This window comes from Leopardus geoffroyi, chromosome X, assembly GCF_018350155.1.
Source record: "Leopardus geoffroyi isolate Oge1 chromosome X, O.geoffroyi_Oge1_pat1.0, whole genome shotgun sequence".
NCBI lineage: Eukaryota > Metazoa > Chordata > Mammalia > Carnivora > Felidae > Leopardus > Leopardus geoffroyi.
In genome coordinates, this window is record NC_059343.1 from 77,370,028 (window position 1) to 77,397,044 (window position 27,017).

At 35.0% G+C, this 27,017-nt stretch overlaps 1 protein-coding gene across 5 annotated transcripts in view; it reads left to right on the top strand.

The window, feature by feature from the left end:
- DIAPH2 (diaphanous related formin 2) overlaps positions 1-27,017 on the top strand; it is a 995,484-nt gene that overhangs the window by 88,369 nt on the left and 880,098 nt on the right. For 3 of the 5 annotated variants that reach the window (XM_045470691.1, XM_045470696.1, XM_045470693.1), the window contains one exon: positions 3,797-3,817. The exons of the other annotated variants lie outside the window; for them this stretch is intronic. In XM_045470691.1, the coding sequence (XP_045326647.1) occupies positions 3,797-3,817 (21 nt within the window). The remainder of the gene's footprint in view (positions 1-3,796; positions 3,818-27,017) is intronic. 5 annotated transcript variants of the gene reach the window in all.

Here is a 27,017-nt window from a genome sequence, read left to right on the forward strand (position 1 = left end):
AGCATTGTTTTCAATAGAATTAGGTGATGCATAGGGTTTTACTTTGAAATTCTGATGAATCTCTTCTCATTTTTGTACTCAAGTTATTGTTCACAGTAAAATGCTTTAGGAAATGCAGGGTGCACATTTCGTGTTATATTTTTAAACACCTAAAGGCAAATACACTAGTAAATCTATGTAACTAAATCTGAGTGCAAGGTACAGATGATAATACATGAATAATCGTGTGTTTTTAATGATAAAATTTTGTTAGTGTCTCTGGATCATTTGTTGTTTTTATTTAAGTGGGACTGAATATAATGAAGATTACATGAAGCTCTTATTCCTTAACCTTTTGATTTTTACTCTATGTGGAACTTGATTTCATTTATTCCCATATTGTTTCCTCTTTAACTGGCCAAAGACATGTACACTTTAGGTTATATACTCATTTTTCACATCAAAATGCTAAAATTTGGGTAAATGTTAGATAAGCTGTCTTGAATTGCTTTATTTGAAAGATGGAAATTGAATGTTTCTCAAAAGACACGAACATTCTTTTTAAGACATTAGCCTCAAAATCAGTACTATAACTATTTAGTATATGACCCTTATTTGTTTAATTGAACATACATATGAGCACCTGCCATCATATAGCACTTTCACTAGAGTTTCAAGGTTATACATTTCATTTTCTAATATTTTTTGTGGGCCAATATTACGATGAAAGAAAGCCTATTGATAAACATGTTTTAAAGCTTTCTCACCTTGGGGAGATGTCAATTAGTACTGTGTTTTCTGTTGTTACAACAAATAATATCGCTCATGTAATTTTATTTTGAAGATGAGAAGGATAGCATTCAGTGACAAACAATCCTCTTATCTTGTGACCTCTTCATGATCATGACCATAATATTTGCAGAAACTGTAGCCTAATGTATGGCTGTTTAACTTTGTGTAACCAAAGTTTCCATCTTGCTGTCTTTCACTAGGCTTTAGACATGCTTTGTATATCTTCTACTTTTTTTTGCTTTTTCACTATATTGATACACTGATGAAAAATTTTTCTTCATTTAAAGTACATATCATTATAACCACTTCCTTATGAGAATCCTTCATAAGTAGTCAAAACTTAAATCTTGAAGTAAAAAGAAAGTTAAGAGCTAGTGTTCCTGATGGAGAATGTTTTATAGTCACATGTGGAACATGTGAGAATTGTAGTTAAATTTAAACATAAATTATATGTTTCCTTCTTTACCACCTGCATTAGTCATTTTGCATAGAGTTGAAAAACAAAATATGGGCTCAGTAAGAAATGTCCATCATTCTCCTGAGTTCCTGGGTAAGGACAGTAAAGCAAGATGAAACTAATATACAGGTATGTGCTCAAAACCCATTTCTAAAGCAAATGACAGTGTTTTGTTATGTTCTTTGCTAAAATAAGCATGGAGTAAAAATATATAGGAAATTAAAAGATAATGATGCAAACTACTGCTTAGTTTAGTTTTTTTTCTTGTTAAACTTCCATAATAGAGAATATTAAATTATGTGAATGTTAAAGGAAAAAGTGGCTTGATTACCTATCAGTGATGAATGGACTTTAAATAAGGGAGTGCAGAAGAACCTGTTCTCTGCACTGGCTGGACTTATTTGCTCATTATAGCAAGTGTGGTTATGGACCTGACCTATGGTAGTTGTAACATAGAGATAATTTGGCCACAAACCATCTGGAAGAATTTATATTTTTCAAAACACCAGCATATATTTTCAGAAACAGAAAACCAAGCTTTGTTAATATTGCAGACCTTGTCCTACCCATTCATAATACTGAAAGAGGCACGATATAGCAGTGATTTATGGGATCTTGTATGTTCTATCTTAACAGCCTTTATTGACATTTATGAGGAAAATTTAGTCACTGAAATCCTAACATTAGTTTGCCAAAAGCCAATGTCATTATTAGAATATTTAAAAACTAGTTTATTTATAACTTAAATTACAGTCTTTGAAATTGAGATTTTAAAATATGTAAAATCACATTTTAAAATCACATGACCCCTTGAGAGGTATTACTGATTAAATAAAAATCTCAATAGGAAATGATTTAAAATAATGATACCCAATACATCTATAGAATTTTTAGATTGACCCATGAAATAAGCAGTTGAAAATTGCAGTATATCTGTGTGTGTGTGTGTGTGTGTGTGTGTGTGTGTGTGTGTGTATACATGTATTACCATTTTGCTTTTGCCATTAGCACATATTTTCTTTCTCAGGTGAAACAATTGAAGTCAAACTGACCAGACCAGTTTCTTTTAGCTTTCCTTGTCCAATCTAATCTGTTTGCTGTATGTGCTTTAGCTAAATGCAAGGATTTTTCAACCATAATGAATTATTAATAGGCTATATTCTGGTTATTTCATTGAGTATACACCTGCCTCAATTGTTAATACAGGCTTGTATTCTTGTTTTAGTCTCATGTCTGTGTTAAATAAACAAGGGACAGATAAAATCTCTGTCTTTTTGGTCGGAGGAAATAATTTAGGTCAATAGCATATCTTTCAATTCAGAAGACTGTTAATGGCACCAAAGAGGCTTTTATTCAACTAAATAATCAGTGTCTGTAAATATTCTGTTGAATGAATATTTAAGAAAGCTCTTCTCTATTTGGAGATTCATGGATTCCTCTGAAATAATTTGCTTGGATACTGTCATTATCTTTTTGTGTTTTGTAGTATCCTGTTCAGTTTAGGGCTCTTATTAGGATTTCAATAATATTTTAGTTTTATTTTTAAAGTACTAGCTGGAAAATAGAACACATATTGATAATAACTGCTATCAGGTTAAAGGTTTTATTGTGGATTAATTAGTTCTTTTTTGGACATTGCTTTGGACATTTAAGTGTAGGACTCTGATAACAATGATTTGATTTATATTAGGGTTTTGGCATAAAATTATGTTCAGAAGTATGATTTCACTTCTTGGTTTCTTAAACACCATCCTGCCTCTCAGAAATTCTATCTCTTATCTATTAGGAAAGCTCAAAGTTTCTGTTTTTTGAACTGTTTTATCCTTATGAATATATGCATGTTTAGATATAAACTGCTTCTATGTCATTATATTATATTATATTAATTATATTATATTATTATATTACAAATGCTAGGATGGCCTAGAAAACTAGAATTATAAGCAATCCCTTCTTTGTAATTTTCAAGTATACTATAAAACAATATTATAAACCTTAAAATCATAACAATATAAAATGCTCCAGTTTTCAACCTACAATTCATTTCTTAACTTAATGCATGGCTTTAAATGCAACATTTATATCCTAAAACACCTTGTTTCAACCTTAATATTATATCCATTATAACAAGGAAAAAAAAAGCATTATTTGGGAAAAAATTCAATTTTCTGTTGATATGTTTTTTGAGTGACTGTGGGCTGGTAAAATATCTGATGCCTGGTTCCACTTAATTTTATGTTACTTGATATTTAGCTTATATATGCCCATTGCAGTACATTTTTAAAAACATCTTCAAACAGTAGTAATTATTTAGGAATCCTTATTTCGAGACTTCACACATTTTTGAAATATGGTAGAAATTAATACTGGTATATTTGTTTTAGACTCTAGATCTGAAGTGTAAATAGAGTTAGCTATTTACTAATTTGCTAAATAGTGTACATAGAGTTAGCTATTTACTAATTTGCTAAACACTTCTGTGAAAAGCTTCTGATTACTAATAACTGTTGCTGTTTGTTTTTTGTTTCTTTTACACCGTAACTACTCTCCGTTGACTACTGCATGCAGATAGTTGGAAGTAAAGTTACGGTGAGTACAAAAGATGTGTTTTACCCTTAGATATGAATTTGTGCTTTTGGGAATTGAGCAATTTTTGCTTATAGCATTCTATATGTTTGGTTCTTCTTTTGGAGTATATTTTACCAAAGTAGTAAGATGATAAAGATCAGGTGATGAGAATTTAGGCATGGTAAGTATTTTTCCTGTGGTTTTGGAACATGTTTTAGAATTTGAATATGCTTTGTATATTTTGCCTTATAAGGTTTTACTTTTTGTTAGAGTTGTGTCTGTGTTTATGGTTTTTATGATTCTGTTTTTATGAGTCTGATGAAATTGGGTGTTTCACCTCAGTTCTCAGGAGAGCAGGATGCCATCTCAGGATGGTAGGTTGGTTTATGCTAGCAGGAATTCTTATTAAAGTGTCTCACTTTGATTTGGTGTCAATGACCACAAAGTGTAATGAAAACAACCTTTGATGTGCAGTCAAGAGGGCTAGGTCTTTGTCTCTGTTAGATGCTACTAATTGGATGTGTGACCTTGGGCAAATCATGTAATATTTTTGAGGTTCAGTTATTAAATGGCTAAATTGAAGTGATTGGCTTACATTATTTTTTAAGGTTCTTTCTATTGCTGTATTTTAGAGATTTTATATTCAGGGCATTGTATTTCATTTCCATAATTACATAATACATCAAAAATGATCTGTATTGTAATTGAGAGGTATTTGTAAGTACCTTGTCTTAATGACTAAGCAGTCTGTATTTAGGGAACAGGGCAGGAGACATTATCTTTAACATTATTAGGTACCATGGTATTCAGAATAGTGAATGTATTTAATATTTGTTTGCTTTTAAAAATTGATTTAGTTTCTTTCTTTCTTTCTTTCTTTCTTTCTTTCTTTCTTTCTTTCTTTCTTTCTTTCTTTCTCTCCTTCCTTCCTTCCTTCCTTCCTTCCTTCCTTCCTTCCTTCCTTCCAAGACAGCAAGTGAACAGTAGAGGGAGAGAGAGGGAGGGAGAGAAAGAATCTTAAGCAGGCTGTATGCCCAGCGTGGAGCCTGACATGGGGCTCCATCTTGTGACCCTGAGATCATGACCTAAGCCTAAATCAAGAGTCAGACGCTTAACTGACTGAGCCACCCAGGGTGCCCCTAGTCTTTTTTTCGTTTCTTTAAAAAAAAAAAAATAATGTTTATTTTTGAGGAGAGAGAGAGAGAGAGAGAGCACGAACAAGCATTAGTGGGGGAGGAGTAGAGAGAGAGGGAGACAGAATCTGAAGTAGGCTCCAGGCTCTGAGCTATCAGCACAGAACCTGCCACGGGGCCCCTCACGAACTGCGAGATCATGACTTGAGCTGAAGTCGGTCACTTCACCAACTGAGCCACCCAGCTGCCCCCCCTTTTTTTTCTTTTTTAATTTATGTGCCATCCGCGGGGGGGAGCCATCAATCTTTTGGGGTAATTTCAAACATCAGCAAATCTTTCTTTAGTTCTTATCATGTGCCAAGAACTGTGTTAGGTTCATTGATGACTAGAAAATAAGGATAAGACCTTATAGTTTTAGTAATATATGTGGAAATAATCAATTCTTAAATTGTGCATACCGATTTTAAGTGTAGTAGGAATTCACAAGCAGAAGAGAGAAGTAGAGGTAAAATAATTAGAGAAAACTCCATGCAAATTTCTGGACTTAAGCTGAGCTTTTAGGAATTGTTAGTTGTGATGGCTAGGATTTGATATGGGAGATGAGACAATGGAGAAGCTCTCAGATTGCGTAAATAATATTCAATGCAAAGGCCTAGAGAAAGAACCAAATTGTGTGGGCAGGAGACAGAGAAGAGGGAAGCAAGAAATGAAGTTGACTTTGTTCAAGCAAAGAATGTATATTTACATTGAAAAGATTGAAAAATCAAGTTGAAAGAGGATCTTGAAGTCCAGGTAGAAGATTTAGAAATTAGTTTGAATAAGAAAGTGACATGAGGAAAACAGGGTTTAAGAAAAATAAATTTGATAGTAGTAGATAGGCTGGATTAGGCCAGTGGTTCTCAAACTTGAAAGCACATAAAAATACATATTTTGTCCCTCAGGGGTCTAGGATAGGGCCAAGAACTTGGCATCTTTATCAAGCACCACAGGAGATCCTGTTAAGGTAGGCTACAGAGCACACTTTGAAATACTGGATTAGGATAGAGAGATATTTGTTTCCAGGGCTACCTAGGAGACTTGTGTATGGATCAGTGAGGACCTTTATTAAACTGGAGGCTAGGCATAGGGGGATGGGGTTAAATATAGGGGGGGTGGGGATATAAAGGAATCTTGAGTTTATTTTAATGTGGGTTGAAGCTAGCTTGGTCTCTGCATGGCTTATGCCAGCACTGATGAAATATTACTGATTTTTCCATATCCAGTGGAGTTGAAGTTCTGTTGATTATTTCTCTTAGATAATTCTCAACTCTCTTCCCTGATTACTCACACTGTTGCTCCTTTAGTTTAGATTCATTGTTAAACACACCTGTAATTGCCATAGCCTCCTAAATAGTCTCCTAGTCTTCGTTCTCTCACCCTGCCCATGCATGTTTTACAGTTACCACAGATCATGCTGATTCCCTTTAAACCTTTCAAATGGCTCCCAATTGCCCTTGCGATCTTATCCCTGTTCCTTTTTCTAATTTCATCTTCATCTCCATTTTTACATGTGCCTGTCCTGCTGTTTAATAACTCTAAATCAAGCATATTCTATTTCTTTGAACTAGAATGGCCTTTTCTTCTTCACTGTGTCCAGAAATATCCTAAATATCCATCAAGATTAAGCTTCATGTTAATTAGGAGAATTTGTCCTAGATAACTGCTTCCTTTCCATAGCATCACTATATAGCTGAATTATAGTATTTAACATATTTTATTATAATAAATCATTTACATGTCTTTCTTCCCCAATGAGAACAGCTCCTTTAATAAAAATACTAGGTCTAATGGGAAAGACAGGTAAACAGAATAAAGATAGGGCCTTATAGATATAATATAGTAAAGGCTGTAAAGTGGCAAGCTAATAGGCTGTATATAGTTCATGGAAAAGTTTTATCTTGTCCGAGAGTGTTTTGAAAGACACTGTAATGAGATAGATGTTATGATTGATCTGTAGTATAAATGATTTCACACCCACTGTCTTATTTCTGGCCTGCTCCTCAGACTAAAATTTGCATATTCTCTAATAAATGGAGGAAACTATAGGAATCAGCTTCTAGAGGAAATGATGAGGGATTAGTTCTAGAGTTTAGGTGGGAGGGGTGCCTTAAGGGGGAAGATTTTTCTTTCTTTCTTTCTTTCTTTCTTTCTTTCTTTCTTCTTCTTCTTTTTTTTTTTTTTTTTTTTTTGAGTAGGGAGAGGAATGAAAAAGCAATCATTAAAATCATTCTGTTGGAAAGTCAGGTCCAAAAGGGCTTATTTGCTAGTATCTTATTGAGAATTTTTGCATCTATATTCATCAGGGATATTGGCCTGTAGTTCTCTTTTTTTGCTGGGTGTCTGTCTGGTTTAGGATTCAAAGTAATGCTGGCTTCATAGAATGAGTCTGCAAGTTTTCTTTCCCTTTCAATTTTTGGGAAAAGCTTGAGAAGGATAGGTATTATCTCTGCTTTAAATGTCTGGTAGAATTCCCCAGGGAAGCCATCCGGTCCTGGACTCTTATTTGTAGGGAGATTTTTGATAACTGGTTCAATTTCTTCACTGATTATGGGTCTGTTCAAGTTTTCTATTTCCTCCTGTTTGAGTTTTGGAAGTGTGCTTAGGAATTTGCCCATTTCTTCCAGGTTGTCTAGTTTGTTGGCATATAATTTTTTATACTATTCCCTGATAATTGCTTGCATTTCTGAGGGATTGGTTGTAACAATTCCATTTTCATTCATGATTTTATCTATTTGGGTCCTCTCCCTTTTCTTTTTGAGAAGGCTGGCTAGAGGTTTATTAATTTTGTTTACTTTTTCAAAAAACCAACTCTTGCTTTCGTTGATCTGCTCTACAGTTTTTTTTTTAGATTCTGTATTGTTTATCTCTGCTCAGAATTTATTATTTCTCTTCTCCTTCTGGGTTTGGCGTGTCTTAGCTGTTCTGCTTCTGTTTCCTTTAGGTGTGCTGTTAGATTTTGTATTTGGGATTTTTCTTCTTTCTTGAGATAGGCCTGGATTGCAATGTATTTTCCTCTCAGGACTGCCTTCGCTGCATCGCAAAGCGTTTGGATTGTTGTATTTTCATTTTTATTTGTTTCCATATTTTTTAAAAAATTTCTTCTCTTGTTGTCTGGTTGACCCATTCATTCTTTACTAGGGTGTTCTTTAACCTCCATGCTTTTGGATGGTTTCCAGACTTTTTCCTGTGGTTGATTTCAAGTTTCATAGCGTTGTGGTCTGAAAGTGTGCATGGTATGATCTCAATTCTTTTGTATTTATTGAGGACTGTTTTGTGACCCAGTATGTGATCTATTTTGGAGAATGTTCCATGTGCACTCGAGAAGAAAGTATATTCTGTCGCTTTGGGATGCAGAGTTCTAAATATACCTGTCAAGTCCATCTGATCCAATGTAATCATTCGGGGGCCCTTGTTTCTTTATTGACCCTGTGTCTAGATGATCTATCCTTTGTTGTAAGTGGAGTATTAAAGTCCCCTGCAATTACCACATTCTTATCAATAAGGATGTTTATGTTTGTGATTAATTTTTTTTTATATTTGCGGGCTCCTGTATTCAGCACATAGATACTAGCAAATCAAATTCAACAGCATATAAAAAGAATTATTCACCGTGATCACGTGGGATTCATTCCTGGGCTGCAGGGCTGGTTCAACATTTGCAAATCAATCAATGTGATACATCACATTAATAAAAGAAAATAACCATATGATCCTGTCATCGATGCAGAAAAAGCATTTTACAAAATTCAGCATCCTTTCTTAACAAAAACCCTCAAGAAAGGCGGGATAGAAGGAACATACTTAAACACATCAAAGCCATTTATGAAAAGCCCACAGCTAATATCTTCCCCAATGGGGAAAAACTGAGAGCTTTCTCCCTGAGATCAGGAACACAACAGGGATGTCCACTCTCACTGCTGTTGTTTAGCATTGTGTTGGAAGTGCTAGCATCAGGAATCAGACAACAAAAGGAAATCAAAGGCATTAAAATTGGCAAAGATGAAGTCAAGCCTTAACTTTTTGCAGATGACATGATACTATACCTGGAAAACCTGATAGACTCCACCAAAAGTCTACTTGAACTGATACATGAATTCAGCAAGGTCACAGGATACAAAACCAATGTACAGAAATCAGTTGCATTCTTATACACTAATAATGAAGCAACAGAAAGACAAATAAAGACACTGATCCCATTCACAATTGCACCAAGAATCATAAAATACCTAGGAATAAACCCAACCAAAGATGTAAAAGATCTGTATGCTGACAACTATAGAAAGCTTATGAAGGAAATTGAAGAAGATATAAAGAAATGGAAAGACATTCCCTGCTCATGGATTGGAAGAATAAATATTGTAAAAATGTCAACTACCCAAAGCTATGTACACATTCAATGCAATCCCAACCAAAATTGCACCAGCATTCTTCTCAAAACTAGAACAAGCAATCCTAAAATTTGTATGGAACCACAAAAGGCCCTGAATAGCCAAAGTAATATTGAAGAAGAAGACCAAAGTGGGAGGTATCACAATCCCAGACTTTAGCCTCTACTCCAAAGCTGTCATCATCAAGACAGCATGGTATTGGCACAAAAACAGACACATAGACCAATGGAATAGAATAGAAACCCTAGACCTAGACCCTCAAAAGTACGGCCAACTAATCTTTGACAAAGCAGGAAAAATAGCCAATGGAAAAAAGACGGTCTCTTTAGCAAATGGTGCTGGGAGAGCCGGACAGCAACATGCAGATGGATGAAACTAGACCACTGTCTCACACCATTCACAAAAATAAACTCAAAATGGATAAAGGACCTGAATGTGAGACAGGAAACCATCCAAACCCTAGAGGAGAAGGCAGGAAAAAACCTCTCTGACCTCAGCTGCAGCAATTTCTTACTTGACACATCCCCAAAGGCAAGGGAATTAAAAGCACAAATGAACTATTGGGACCTCATGAAGATAAAAAGCTTCTGCACTGCAAAGGAGACAATCAACAAAACTAAAAGGCAACCAACGGAATGGGAAAAGATATTTGCAAATGACATATCGGATAGAGGGTTAGTGTCCAAAATCTATAACGTACTCACCAAACTCCATACCTGAAAAACAAATGATCTAGTGAAGACATGGGCAGAAGACATGAATAGACACTTCTCTAAAGAAGATATCCAGATGGCCAACAGGCACATGAAAAGATGCTCAGCGTCGCTCCTCATCAGGGAAATATAAATGAAAACCACACTCAGATACCACCTCATGCCAGGCAGAGTGGCTAAAATGAACAAATCAGGAGACTATAAATGCTGGCGAGGATGTGGAGAAATGGGAACCCTCTTGCACTGTTGATGGGAATGCAAACTGGTGCAGCCACTCTGGAAAACAGTGTTCCTCAAAAAATTAAGTATAGATCTACCCTGTGACCCAGCCATTGCACTGCTAGGAATTTACCCAAGGGATACAGGAGTGCTGATGCATAGGGGCACTTGTTCCCCAATGTTTATAGCAGCACTTTCACCAATAGCCAAATTATGGAAAAATCCTAAATGTCCATCCATGGATGAATGGAGAAAGAAGTTGTGGTTTATATACACAATGGAATACTATGTGGAAATTAGAAAGAATGAAATATGGCCTTTTGTAGCAACCTGGATGGAACTGGAGAGTGTTATGCTACGTGAAATTAGTAATACAGAGAAAGACACGTACCATATGTTTTCACTCTTATGTGGCTCCTGAGAAACTTACCAGAAGACCATGGAGGAGGGGAAGGAAAAAAAAAAAAGAGGTTAGAGAGGGAGGGAGCCAAAGCATAAGAGACTCTTAAAAATTGAGAACAAACTGAGGGTTGAATGGGGTGGGAGGGAGGGGAAGGTGGGTGATGGGTATTGAGGAGGGCACCTGTTGGGATGAGTACTGGGTGTTGTATGGAAACCAATTTGACAGTAAATTTCATATTAAAAAAATAAAATAAATTTGGAGTAAAAATGATGAGTTTAGTTAGGCGTATAATCATGGAGTAATTAGTAAAATCACAGAAAAATAAGAAAAACGTTATTAACACCCAAGAACTTTTCTTTAGCACTTGTAGCATTAAGAGTAGAATTTTATAATTTGCTTCACTATTTCAAATTCCTACCTTCACAATTTTAAATATACTTTGCACATTGCTGCTGAGCATATTTATCATTTGAATAACATTTACCTATGGCTGTACATGTTTATGTTTTGAATAACATTTACCTGTTTATCAACTGAAGCCTCAATACATGTATTAGGTAATGAAGGCCATGTATACTTCAAGGTGACTAAATGTACTCAGATAGAAAAGAGCTAATCATTTTGGTGTCATGTAGTACTGCTTACCAGATAAGCCATTTAATATAAGTAAGATGTTACATTTGTACCTTTTGCAGTGTTTCTAAATAATCTGAGTCAAAGGACAACTCCATCATAAGTGAAGGTTAGCCACAAGGGTATCTTTGTTTGCTCTAATTGGAGCATGGGGATCACAGGCACTGACTCAATGAATATTGTAGAACCTTTTTTGCAAAATAGAGCCAAAGAAATTTGTTCCTCCATGCTGGTGAAAGAAGTCATACTGAATGCAAGTTCCTGTTAAAGTATTAACTTATGGTCAGGCTCCAAGCAATATATTCAAAATGCTATTGATGCATTCCTTCCTATCAGCCCCCTAGTAATCATAATATCCACAAAATACCACTAACATGGCAGTATGTACATGTGGGCTGTTAATCTCCTGTTGCATTATTAAATTGAAATTTTGTTTAGTGACCCAATAGTATCTTAATGATTACTTCATGCAATGTTACACTTGTGTCAGGCCTTTTGTTTGAATATATCCTATGAAAAAAGATCAAATCTTACTCTGCATTTTTTTTTAATAATTGTATAGTCCAGAAGGGGGAGACAAAACACTGATTATTGGAGTTTGAAGTAGCTGTTTCATGATAAAACTTGGCTTTCTTACACTGTTACTTGATTGTGTTTCCTTATGGGTTTAGAAATCTTAGTGAAGTTGCTACTACAAAACATTTAGTTTTATGGGGGTGACAACTTAGTAAAATATCTCAATTCAATCAGATAAAAATAATGCAATTATTTTTAGCTAGTATATATAAATTAGAAAAACTGATTTGGTAATCAGATGAAAATAAGACCTGAGACTCTTTGATGATGGCATATTATAAGTGATCTTTTAAAAATAGCACAAGTACTATTAAAGTTCCAATTTCAGTCTTTTCTAATTTCACATTATGTGCAGTGAGTAGCTATCTTCCCATTTCCTTATGTTTTAACGCTGCAAGCCAGCTTGTGTGTTATACTTGTTTTGGAAAGGAGTATCTGTATATGTTTTGAAAAGTTATTATTGAAATCTCCATTCACTTTTAGAACATTTTCTTATCAGTCCCTTCCCTTCCAGTGCATTGTCACAAAATATATTATTTCCTAATGCCAGATTAAATTAATTGTTTAAAGAATGCTAAGATAATATAGATTATAAATATTAGTAAGTCATTACACCTTGGGCATTTGGAAACATCTAAAACAGTATAAATATCGACTTTGTGTTTAGACATATTTTATAAGTTGAGTGCATTAATATTGATGTGTATGTTGCAGTTATATTTTATAATATATCCTGATATTAGAAACAAGAAGATGTACTTTTCATGTAGAATTATGCACTACAAGTTTATTTTCTTTGTATTTTAATTGCAATCTTGGTAGAAATTTCTGTTGATGTTTTTTTGTGTATATAATCAGGTAAACGAATACATTTCAAATATGGTGCTTGATATGACATTTAAAGCAACTATAGTGATTGAGGGGGCAGTCCAAGATGGCAGCATAACAAGATCCTGAACTCAGCTTTTCCAAAAGACACACCAAATCTACAGCTACAGATAGAAAAATTCCCTCTGAAAAAGACCTGAGAACTAGCTGAAAAGCTCCTTCAGTACACAATAGACTGAAACAGACCATGAGTCATTCTGTGAAAAAGTCCTATTTACTTGTGTTGGACCTTTAGTCTGAGGGGCAGACTTATGTTTGCCACACATCTACAGGCTGTGGAGCTGCTCTCTGGGAACTGAGGCTAAAGGATGCCATCTTTGCACTCTTTAGCTTCACTATTGCTCACTGGTACATCCCTGAAAAAAGCTTATACATGCATCTGAAGCCTGAGGTTTGCAACTGTCACCCAGGGGACACCTCCAGATTGCCTGGTCTGGAGGTCAGTAGGGTTTATGATTGTAGTCCCAGAGAACTGTGTATATTTACACAGTTTAAAAGCTGCTACCTGATAGTCTGGCTTCCAGGCAGCCTGAATCTAGGTGCTGAGATCACTCCCGTTGGAATACTGACAGGTACTAGAACACTCTCAACACTAGGACCTATCAAGAGTAAATCCAGCTATTGAGATAATCACAAAGGTTCAAGAAACAACCAAGAGCTATGACCAAGTTTAAAGATTGGGTTAATCTCCTACATAAGAACACTCCCTCAAGACCAGAAGAGGTTGTTGTTTTGCCTAATACTTAGAAACAGAGAGTCAAGCAAAATGAGGAAACAGAAGAATGTGTTGCAAACAAGAGAGCAAGATAAAACCTTAGGGAAAAGAATCTTCATGAAATGTAGATAAGTAATTTACCTGATGAAGAGGTCAAAGCAAAGGTCATATACCTGAGTAGCCAGTTTGGGAAAAATTTTTTTTTCCTAGACAGGAGCTAACCATTTCTACCTACTATATCACACCAAAATCCTTGTCATGATGCTAATATATATGTATAGACTGAGGTATGAGATTCACATTTTTCTAATTGTAAAGTAATTTCATAGGCAAATATTATTGAAGATGATATTGAGAAAAGTGACATTTTAGCCTATATTTTTTCTATTCTTAAACTATATTTGAAACTTCTAAGGAAAAACAAAGATATTATTTTAAAGGGATATTGTTACACACATCCTGAACTATTTGATTGGCTACTTTATGTTTTCTACTTTGTTGCATTTAATTGAGGTAACATTGTAATTAAAGGGAATTGCAACAAAAAATTACTAAAAAAACACAAAGGTCATAAAGATGCTCATAGAATTTGGGAGGAGATTGGATGAACACAGTGAGATCTTTAGCCAACAGACATAAAATATAAGAAAATAGCAAACAGAAGTTACAAGGCTGAAGAATACTATAGCTAACCTAAAAAATACACTAGAGGGGTTCAACAGCATACCAGATGAAGCAGAAGAAAGGATCAGTTATCTAGAAGACAGGACAGTGGAAGTAATCCAAATAGAACACCAAAAAAAAAAAAAAAGAAAAAAAAAAAAGAAAATATAGGTTAAGGGACCCATAGAACAGCATCAAGTGGAATAATGTTTGTATTATAGGGGTCCCAGAAGGAGAAGAGAGAGAGAAAGGGGATGAAAACTTTTTTGAAGAAACAGTGGCCAGGAACTTCCATAACCAGGGCAAGAGAACAGACATTCAGGTCCAGGAAGCTCAGAGAGTTCTAAATAAGAAGCAAAATAGATCCACACCAAGACACATTATAATTAAAAAGTCACAAGTTAAAGAGAGAATCTTAAAAGCAGCAAGAGAAAAACAAGTTATGATGTACAAGTGAAATCCCATGAGAGTAGCAGCAGATTTTTCAGTAGAAACTCTGCAGGCTAGAGGGTGGGGGGGTGGGGGTGGGAAATGATATTTTCTAAGGGTTGAAAGAGAAAAATTTCCAAACAAGAATACTCTGAGAAGATGGTGCCATTTAGTTTTGAAAGATTGATAAACAGTTTTCTAGATATTCAAAAGCTAAGGGAGTTCATGACCACTAAACCAGCTTTACAATAAATGTTAAAGGAATTTCTTTAAGCTGAAAGGAAAAGGCATTGATTAGTAATAAGAAAACATAGGGGTGCCTGTGTGGCTCAATCAGTTAAGCATCTGACTGTTGATTTCAGCTCAGGTCATGATCTCACCACTGTAAGTTTGGGCCATGTGTCAGGCTCCACACTCAGTGAGGAGATTCTCTCCCTCCCTCTCCATCTTCCTCTCCCCCACTCATGTGCTTTCTCTCTCTCTCTGTCTCTCTCTCTCTGCCTTCTCAATTCAAAAGGAATTTAAAAGAAGTAATAATATAACATGAAATTACAAATCTTATTGACAAAGGTAAATATAGTAAAGGTAGTATATTAAGCACTTATAAAGTTAGTATGGAGGTTAAAAGACAAAACTAGTCAAAATAACTAGAACTAGTTGTAGTTATCAGTTAAGAGATATACAAAATAAAAAAGATGTAAACTATGACATGAAAAACAAAATGGGGGAAGTAAAAATGTAGAGTTTTAGAATGCATGAAAACTTAAGTTCTGTCAACTTAAAATAGACTGTTATATATGTGGGCTGTTATATGTGAGGCTCATGCTAACCACAAAGCAAAAATCTAGACTAGACACACAGAAGTACATAAGAAAGGAATATAAGCATAACACTAAAGGGAATAATCAAACCACAAGGGAAGAAAACCAGAAAACAATCAACAAATTAGCAATAAGTACATACCTATCAATAATTATTTTTATTTTTTTTACTCATCTTTTCATAATTTTCCAGAATTTTCTTATTATTTATCAATTTTTAAATTGTCTACTTAGTTCTTTTTTTAATATGAAATTATTGTCAAATAAATTTCCATACAACACCCAGTGCTCATCCCAACAGGTGCCCTCCTCAATGCCCATCACCCACCTTCCCCTCCCTCCCACCCCCCATCAACCTTCAGTTTATTCTCATTTTTTTTATTTGCATCTTTTCTCTTGGAGTTTGTTCTTTGTGTAGAAGTTTTTAATCTTATATTTTTCTTTTTTTCATATGAAATTTATTGTCCTATTGGTTTCCATACAACACCCAGTGCTCATCCCAACAGGTGCCCTCCTCAATATTCCTCACCCACCCACCCTCCCCTCCCTCCCACCCCCCATCAACCCTCAGTTTGTTCTCAGTTTTTAAGAGTCTCTTATATTTTGGTTGCCTCCCTTTCTAACCTTTTTATTCCTTCCCCTCCCCCATGGTCTTCTGTTAAGTCTCTCAGGATCCACACAAGAGTGAAAACATACGGTATCTGTCTTTCTCTGTATGACTTGTTTCACTTAGCATAACACTCTCTAGTTCCATCCACGTTGCTACAAAAGGTCATATTTCATTCTTTCTCTTTGCCAAGTACTATTCCATTGTGTATATAAACCACAATTTCTTGATCCATTCATCAGTTTATAGACATTTAGGCTCTTTCCATTATTTGGCTATTGTTGAAAGCGCTGCTATAAACATTGGGGTACAAGTGCCCCTATGCATCAGCACTCCTGTATCCCTTGGGTAAATTCCTAAATGCACATTCTCCAATCAAAAGACAGAATGGCTGAATGGATAAAAGTATAAGACCTATCTATATGCTGCCTACAAGAGAGTCTCTTCAGATGTAAAGACTCACAAACTGAAAGTGAAAAAATGAAAGTGATAAAATGGAAAAAGACGTTCCATGCAAGTGGAAACCAAAAGAAAACTGGCATAGCTATAGTTTTTTCAGACAAAATAGACTTTAAAACAAAGATTGTAATTTAATATAAATAAGGGCACTGCATAATGATAAACATATCAATCCTACAAAAAGATATACCATTTGTAACTTTATGTATCCAACATAGAAGCACCTAAATATATAAAGGAAATATTAATAGACCTAAAGGGAGAAATTGGCAGCAATTCAATAATAGTAGGGACATTAATACCCTCTTTAATCAATGGATAGATTAGAAAACCAGTAAGGAAATATTGGCCTTAATTGACACATTATACAGATGAACTTAATAGATATAAACAGAACATTCCATCTGAAAACAGAATGTACATTCTTTTTATTTTTTTTTTATTTTTATTTTTATTTTTTTTCAACGTTTATTTATTTTTTGGGACAGAGAGAGACAGAGCATGAACGGGGGAGGGGCAGAGAGAGAGGGAGACACAGAATCGGAAACAGGCTCCAGGCTCCGAGCCATCAGCCCAGAGCCTGACGCGGGGCTCGAACTCACGGACCGCGAGATCGTGACCTGGCTGAAGTCGGACGCTTAACCGACTGCGCCACCCAGGCGCCCCATCTTTTTAAATGCACGTAGAATATTCTCTGGGATAGATCCTAAGTTAGACCACAAAACAAGTATCAATAAATTTAATAAGATTGAGGTCCTATCAATTGTCTTTTTTGACCACCAGAATGGTATGAAACTAGAGATCAATTATAAGAAAACTGGAAAAATCACAAAACTATGGGGATTAAACCGCATACTGGTGAGCAACCAGTGGGTCAACAAAAGAAATCAAAGAATAAATAAAAAAAAATACATTGTGACAAATAAAAAGAAAAAAAACAACTTACTATGGGATGCAAGAAAAGTGATTCTGAGAGAGAACTTCCTAGAGATACAGGCCTACCTCAAAAAACAAGAAAAATATGAATCTAACTTTCCTCCTAAAGGAACTAGAAAAAGAAGAACAAATGATGCCCCCAGTGTTAGTAGAATGAAGGAAATAGCAAAAATCAGAGTGGAAATAAATGAAATGATGACTAAAAAGCAAATAGAAAAGATCAATGAAACTAACAGTTGTTCATTGAAAAGATACACAAAATTGGCCAACATTTAGATAGACTCACCAACTGAAAAAGAGAAAAGGCTCTGTTAAATAAAATCAGGAATGATAATTTGTTACAACTGAAACTGTAGAAATACTAAGGATCATAAGAGACTACCATGAACAATTATATATCAACAAACTGGACAAACTAGAAGGAATGGATAACTTTTTTGCAATGTACAATCTTCCAAAAACTGAATCATGAATAGAAAATCTGAACAGATCTATTATTAGTAAGGAGATTTTATCAGTAATCAAAAACCTGCCAACAGACAATAGTCTAAAACCAGATGGCTTCATGGGTGAATTCTTCCAAACACTTAAAGGAGATTTACTTTTTATTTATTTATTTATTTTTTAAAAAATTTAATGTTTTATTTATTTTTGAGAGAGGGACAGAATGCAGTCAGGGGAGAGGCAGAGAGAGAGGGCGACATGAATCTGAAGCAGGCTCCAGGCTCCAAGTTGTCAGCACAGAGCCCGACACGGGGTTTGAATGCACGAACCATGAGATCATGACCTGAGCCGAAATTGGATGCTTAACCAACTGAGCCACCCTGGCACCCCATGAAGATTTGATACCTAAACTTCTCAATCTCTTCCAAAACACTGAAGAGGAGGGAAAGCTTCCAACTCATTTTAATGAGGCCAGCAATATCTGGGTTCCAAAACCAGAGAAGGACACAACCAAGAAAGAAAATTACAGTCCAATATATCCAATGAACATAGATGCAAAAATCCTCAGTCAAATACTAGCAAACCAAATTCAACAATACTTTAAAAGGATAACACATGATCAAGTTAGATTTATTCCAGGGATGCAAGGATGATCCATCATCCTCAAGTAAGTTCATGTGATACACCACATTAACAGAATGAAGGATAAAAGTCATATGATATCAATTGATTAGGAAAAGCATTTGACAAAATTTAGCATCCATTTATGATTAAAAAAACTCTCAATAAAGTTGGAATGTACCTCAACACAATTAAGACCCTATATTACAAGCCCACTACTAACTTCATACTTGATGGTGAAAAAGGAAAATTTTTCCTCTAAGATCAGGAATGCCCACTCTCTCCACTTTTATTCAGTATAACGTTGGAAATCCTGGCCAGAGCAATTGGCAAGAAAAAGAAAGAACAGGAATCTAGATTGGAAAGGTAGAAGTAAAACTGTCACTATTTGCAGATGACATTATTTTATACATAGAAAGCTCTAAAGACTCCACCAAAAAATGGTTAGAAGTAATAATGAATTCAATAACTTTGCTGGATATAAAAATCAATATAAAAAATTGTTGCGTTTCTATACATTAACTATCAAAAAGAAATTGAGAGTATAATCCCATTTATAATTGCATCAAAAAGATTCAAATACCTTGGAATAGATTTAACCAGGAGGTGAAAGACCTGTTCAATGAAAACTATGATTTTGATGAAAGAAATTGAAGACACATATAAATGGAAAGATATCCCATGCTCATGGATTGAAAGAATTATTGTTAAAATGTCCATATTACTCAAAAGAACCTAAAGATTCAGTGTAATCCCTATCAAAATCTGAAGGGTATTTTTCACAGAAATATAACAGACAACCCTAAAATTTGTATGGAACCACAAAAGGCCAAATGGCCAAAGCAATCTTGAGAAAGAACAATGCTGGAAATATCATAGTCCCCAGTTTCAAACTTATTGCAAAGCTATAGTAATGAAAGCGGTGTGGTAGTGGCATAACAATAGATACATAGATCAATGGAACAGAATAGAGTTTTCAGAAATAAACCCATGTGTCTATGGTCAATTAATTTGTGACAAAGGCGAAAATATACAATTGGCAAATGGCAATAATAACCAATTTAATAAATGGTGTTGGGAAAACTGGACAGCCACGTGCAAAGGAAAGAAATCAGACTACTGTCTTATACCATACACAAAAATTAGTTCAAAATGATTCAAAGACTAAAATATAAGACCTGAAACCATAAAACTCCAAGAAGAAAGCAGATTTGGTAAGTTTCTTGACCTTGGTCTTGCTGAAGATTTTTTGGATCTGATCTAAAAGCAGAGGCAAGAAAAGCGAAATAAGTGGGATGACATCAAACTAAAAAGCTTCTGTACAGCAAAAGAAGCCATCAACAAAATGGAAAGTCAACCTACAGAAAACGGGAGAAAATATTCGCAAATCATATCTGATAAGCATTAATATCCAAAGTATATAAAGAACTTATTCATCTTAATAACAAAAAAAAAACAATACTATTAAAAAAGGGGACTAGTCCGACTTCAGCCAGGTCACGATCTCGCGGTCCGTGAGTTCGAGCCCCGCGTCAGGCTCTGGGCTGATGGCTCAGAGCCTGGAGCCTGTTTCCGATTCTGTGTCTCCCTCTCTCTCTGCCCCTCCCCCATTCATGCTCTGTCTCTCTCTGTCCCAAAAATAAATAAACGTTGAAAAAAGGGGACTAGTATCTGAATAGGTTATTTTCCAAAGAAGACATACAAATAGCGAACACGCATGTGAAAGGGTGCTCAAGATCACTAATCATTAGAGAAATGCAAATCAAAAGTACAATGAGTTATCACCTCACACCTGTTGGAATGTCAAAAAGACAAGAAATAAAAATTGTTGGTGGAAATGTAGATAAAGGGGAACTGTTGTGCATTGGTGGGAACTTAAATTGGTGCAGCCACTATGGAAAACATTATGGACATTTCTAAAAAAATAGAAATAGAACTACCATATGATTCAGTAATCCACTTCTGGGTATTTATCCAAAGAAAATTAAAACACTATTTTGAAAAGATATATGCACATCTATGTTATTTGCAACATCATTTATAATTTCTTTTTACACTTATTTATTTTTGGGAGACAGAGACAGAGCACAAGTGGGGGAGGGGCAGAGAGGGAATGAGACACAGAATCCAAAGCAGGCCCCAGGCTCTGAGCTGTCAGCACAAAGCGCTAAGCAGGGCTGGAACCCACAAACCATGAGATCACGACCTGCGCTGAAGTTGGACCCTTAACCAACTGAGCCACCCAGGCGCCCACAACATTATTTACAATAGCCAAGATATGGAAACAACCCAAGTGTCCATTGATGGATGAGTGGATAAAGAAGATGTGTATGTATGTGTATATATTGTATATATGTATGTATGTATGTATGTATATAAATCAATATAAATATTGACATATGTATCAATATATAAAATATATATGATACATATATCAATATATGAAGTATACATAAATCAATATACATACATATATACACATACATATAAATCAATATACATACATACACATACACAATGGAATATTATTCAGCCATAAAGAAAGATATTGTCATTTGTGACAACCTGGATGGACCTTGAGGGTGTTATGGTAAGTGAAATAAATAAGTCAGACAGAGAAAGAAAAATACTGTATGATCTCAGTTATATATAGAGTCTAAAAAGCAAAACAATTGAAGAAAAGTCAGAGAGAGCAGAATGGTAGTTGTCTGTGGGAAGAGGTTTGGGATGTGGGCAAAATGGGTTAAGGGGTCAACAGGTACAAACTCCTGGGTTAAAAATAAATAAGCCATTGGGATGCCATATACAATATGGTGACTGTAGTCAGTAATATTGTACATATTTGAATGTTGGTAAGAGAGAGAATATTAAAAGTTCTCATTGCAAGAAAAAGCAATATGTAGCTTTGTGTGGTGGCAGATGGTAACTAGACTTACTGTGGTTATCATTTCCAAGTGTATACAAATATCAAATCATTATGATAAAATATTATATGTCAGTTATATCTCGATTAAACCAGCCTTTTTTTTTTTTTTTTTTACTTTTGAACTATGGCAAAAATTTTGATTAGCCACATAATATTGAGATAATTATATAGTGTTTTTTTTGTTTTTGTTATTTTTTTAACGTTTATTTATTTTTGAGACAGAGAGAGACAGAGCATGAACGGGGGAGGGGCAGAGAGAGAGGGAGACACAGAATCGGAAGCAGGCTCCAGGCTCTGAGCCATCAGCCCAGAGCCTGACGCGGGGCTCGAACTCACGGACCGTGAGATTGTGACCTGAGCTGAAGTCGGACGCCCAACCGACTGAGCCATCCAGGCACCCCTTTGTTTTTGTAATTAAGTAATATAGTCTCTATATCATATATCCTTTAAGGGTATGTATAAAATTTGCTGTTAACATTATAATATTTACAGTGGCATAACATAGGGTTTTTTTTTATGAGGTGATGCTTTCTTAATCCAGGTAACCTTGTCAGGGTAAAAAGTGGAAGCAGTAAGTTTATGATCAGTATTAAAGACTTAACTTACTGTGTATGTTTTCTCACATGTTTCTTCCATTTCCCATTTTAGTTAATCAAGTTTCTTTTATCTGTTTATCTGTTAGGAAAGAACGGTTCAACCAAAATTAGGTCTTTTGAATGGGATGAGGGTAGAAGAGGATCATCTTAAAAAATGCCACCTTAGGTATAAAGTGCTTTGGAGTTTTTAAAGCCTTTTCACTCGTTTTCTCATTTGGGCTTGTATTCTATGCATTTTTGTAGGTTTGTACCTCAGTTTTCAGGAAGAAAATCCTCAAATTCCTGGAATCTTGCTTTATCCTATGGAGTTTTTTTTTTTTTTTTTGAGGACTATATAGTAGCCAATGTATTTCCTATTAGTTATCAACAGATATTCATAACTTGAATTAGTATCCAGTTTATATGCTGATATGCTGATATGTTTGTAAATTTTAACTGACCTATCATGGTTCCTTTCTTCAATGAACTTGTGACCTAAGGAGAAAATAATTGCTTGTGCAATGTAATTCTTGTGCTTGGAGTATAGTAACTACTTTGTGCACTTTGGGTAAATCATTTATTTTCATTGATGATGATGCTTTTTTGGCAGAGTGGTTTTTCATTCAGAGAGCTGTTTTACAAATTGATTGGCAACTCCATACTAGAGATATAGTGTGTGTGTGTGTGTGTGTGTGTGTGTGTGTGTGTATGTATTCATTTGTCTGCCTGTCCTCTCAAGGTTAAATGAGCTCATATAGGTTCTCTCTGTGTTTGAAAGCTGAGATGTTACAAGAGAACTGTGACTTTTTCTTACTATGTGGAATGCTTTTGTTTTCCACACAATAACAGAGAAGGTATATGTTATTGGCTGAATTGTGTCCCCCAAAATTTGAATGTTGAAGTTCTAACCTCTGGTACCTTGGAATGTGACTCTGTTTGGAGATAGGGCCTTTAAAGAGGTTATTATGTTAAAATAATGCCATTAAGGTGTGCCTTAATCCAATGTAAATGGCATCCTTATAAAAGGGCATGGGGACAAAGATGCACCAGAGGTGTGTACAGAGGAAAGACCATGTAAAGACACTGAGAGAATGTGGCCATTTGCAAGCCAAGGAAAGAGGTCACAGAGGAAACCAAGTCTGCTGATATACCTTGATCTTGGACTTCTAGCCCCCAGAACTGTGAGGAAATAAATTTTGGTTGTTGAAACCACCTACTCTGTGGGGTTTTGTTTTGTTTTGTTTTGTTTTGGCAGCGCTTGCAAACTAATGCAATATATACTATTCATCCTGTTGTATTTAACACTTAACAATAGCTAACCTTTACAGACACCAGCTGTCAGGAACTGTGCTAAGATGTTGTATGTGAAAATGAATTCTCATAATAACTATCACCCCTGTTTTATAGATGAGGAGAGTGAGTCTTAGAAAAGCAAGTACAATTGGGGTTGCACAGTAAATAAGTGGGAGACCCAGTCAGACTGACTTCAGAGCTTGGTTACTTAACAAAACTTAAGTAAGAATTTGGTGGATTCCAGGTAGTTGTGGATAATGAGCATCACCATGGGTGCTAGCCTTCTCTAACATTGTTATTCTTTAGCTCTTCACCTGTTACTAATAGATGATTATTTCCTACAAGCAGGAGAATGCTTATAGACAAACCAGAAACATACAGAGAGCCCTGCCTGTGGGAAAGCCACTCGATCACAGAGAATTAAATACTTCTATCTAAATGTTGCTCTACGGACCAAAAATGACTGACTGGGCAGACGTGTTCTTTGTGTTCTTTTTGCAAGCTGTTAAGATCAACTCAGATAAAGAGAACACACTGAACAACTTAAATATGAGGAAAGAAACATAGCTCATTTATGAACCAATGTAAACACATTAGAAATAATCCCATTTTTAGCAATAGCCTTTAATTTTTTAAGCCATTTTCACTGTATCTAAAATAGATTAAACATTGTGACTCTTTAGGTTTTATGTCATCAGTGTTCACCTTTCTTATGTACTCTGCCTTTTATAATTAATTTCAATTAAACAGTAGTTTTGTTTAATAGAGTGTAATTAAAATGCTTATAAGCTCTCAAGGGACAAGGACTATGTCTTCATACACCTTAGACATTTTGAAATACATTAGGCTATAACAACAGTAAAATAATTAAACATTCTTTTGTTCAAACTCTACATATTTACAATTCTGACACTGAACTGACATCAGAGTACTGCTTTCATAATGCTTTCAAGAACAGAAGTCCTCTTCCATTGGAAATATAGTCCAGCATCTTAAATTCCTAGTTTTTCAAAAACAAACTAAATTTCTCCTATTGCAATTGAGCTTCCTTTCCCCTCCCTGTGTTCCTTACTTCCACTAAGGACAATTGTTTATCATTACTCATACAATCTCTTATAGGTACCTGCTGATTAAAGTGGCCCCTCAGTTTTCTCTTCTCCCATGTGCTTTTTAGCTTTGTCATAGAGTGCTGCCTTCTTTTTAATTGGTTTTGCGCTATACAGTTTGGGGCCTCAGAACTGTAAGTGCTACTTGATAACATACCCAATCTAAATTTTATCATTCATTTTAGTGTGTGTGTGTGTGTGTGTGTGTGTGTGTGTGTGTGTGTGTGTGTGCATCCACCTGTGTGCATGCATACGTGCAGTTCCTTATAGCGGTGATGCTGCTGTTGATAGTGATTGTGATTTTTCTATATAGATGTGACTAAAACATACTGAGATCCCCCTATCATTTCCCATTATCTATGAAACTCCCAAAATAGTTCTTCATCACACCAACTACAAACATTCCGGATGTCTCATCTGGAGTTTTTCTCCAATTATTTTTGCTCATAGCTTGCTGTACAAAATGAATCATACATATGGTGAAGCCACCACATTAAAATGGATGCATAAAGCATAAATTGTAATGTAGTAGAAATTATAGTGTTTGGAATTAGAAGGCCTGGAATTTGGCTCATGGTTCTGTCTCTTAATGGCTGAGTGATTTGAGGGGGAAACACTCATCCTTTCTTGAGCCCAAGTCTCTCTAACTATACCTATCCTGCCATCCTAATAGAACTACAAAGCACTTTGTAAACTGTAAAACATTACATGTAAAAATTGTTGTTAAAGTAATAGAGAAATGAGTCTCATGGTAGTTCTGATATACATTTTTGGAAGAAAGTACTGAACCACAACTACTACCAGCTTACAGTGACACATGCATGCATGCATTCATTACTTCATTTCACAGTATCTGTTTAGAAGCCAGTTACAGTCATAAATGTTATAAAAACTCAGGTCTTCTATGCAATCCCATAAACCAAAGACTACAGTTAAAGTCATCTTCTTTATGAAAAAGCATAAGCAACCATGCGGATTATCCCTAATCCTCTACCTATTAAAATGCCTATATTTTACTGTATAGCCATGGTATCCTTTTCTCATTTCACTTGAACTATTTTCTCTAGGTGAATATTCTATATACTCTAAAAAACAGGGATTAAATAACTACATACTTCCAAACTAAGGTCACATGAATTCATAAGTGGGAAAATTTCTGGAGTAGTATTTTGAGATTTTTGGTAGTAGTTAGGAATCTGTTTTGTTTTTTTTTTTGTTGCTGTTGTTGGAGTGCTGAGTGTTCAAATACAAAAGGCCATGTTTCATTTAAATATATGTTTTCAGCTAAATATATGATTTAAAGCAAATGCTTTTCAAATTTGTTTTCTCATTCTAAAAGTAATACAATATGTTTCAGAAAATTGGATAATGGAGTTAAGGAGAGAAACTTAGGAAAAAAAATACACTACACCCCACTGTAACCCTAACATAAACCACTGTTAGTAATTTGGTAATGATATCCAGTTGTTTCTCTGCTTTGTAGATATACTTTTAACATGGTTTCTACTACTCTCTGTAAGTATATTTTCTTTTTAGAAATGCATCCATCCCTGTTTTATGATGAGGCAAACTGAGAGAGGTAATTTTTGGTGGATAAAGCTTCTGATAGCAAAGTAGTATTTTATTTATTTATTTTTATTTATTTATTTTTATAAAGTCTTTTATCCTTTTTAAAATATTTTTTAATGTTTATTTTTGAGAAAGAGACAGAGAGAGAGAGTAGGGGAGAGGGAGGGGCAGAGAGAGAGAGGGAGACACAGAATCTGAAGCAGGCTCCAGGCTCTGAGCTGTCACCACAGAGCCTGACATGGGGCTTGAACTCACGAACCATGAGATCATGACCTGATCTGAAGTCGAACGCTTAACCAACTGAGCCACCCAGGCACCTGTGATAGCAACGTAGTATTTTAATTTTTCTTGGCACCCTCACTTCATTTAATTACTGTCTGATTACTGTAAACTCAATATCTAGAAGCGTTTGATGCCTTGAGTATTTATGGCATGATTTTATCTTTAGTAGTATTTGAATATGTGAGCAGCTATAGGCCAGTTTACATGTTTTCCTGGATAGCTTAAAAAATCTAATGAAAAATGTCCATGATATTTTCCATTATTGGATGAGCATAATGTACAAATCGCTATCAAGATATGAAACAACAGTAAATCTCAGTTGTTTCAAGTAGGTAACTCTTTACAATGATGCATTTTTGTTATTTATGAGTTATGAATCATTTGGAAAAAATCTGTAGGTTTCTGAATGAGTACAAAGTAGCAGAAAAATATATCAATAAGTCTCATGAAATTTGGCAAACCTCTATTTTCATTACTTTTGGGGGTGCTGTTGAATAATTGTTGCAAACGAAGCAAGATCTTCATTTGGAAAAATTACTTGTATCAGATGACTAGGCAGCTAAAACATTTTCATGCTTTTGTATTTAATGTAGCCCAATTATAAATGTCACATCAGATTTTGTGTGAGTGTACAAGTGCATAACTTAAATTATTACATTACATAGCTATTACATTTTAAGAAGTTGATGATTTTAATCATGCCAAATATTTTATAAGATTTTTTTGTATATAATAACCATTTGAACTGAATTGAAGCAAGATTGGAATTTTGTCAGATAACAC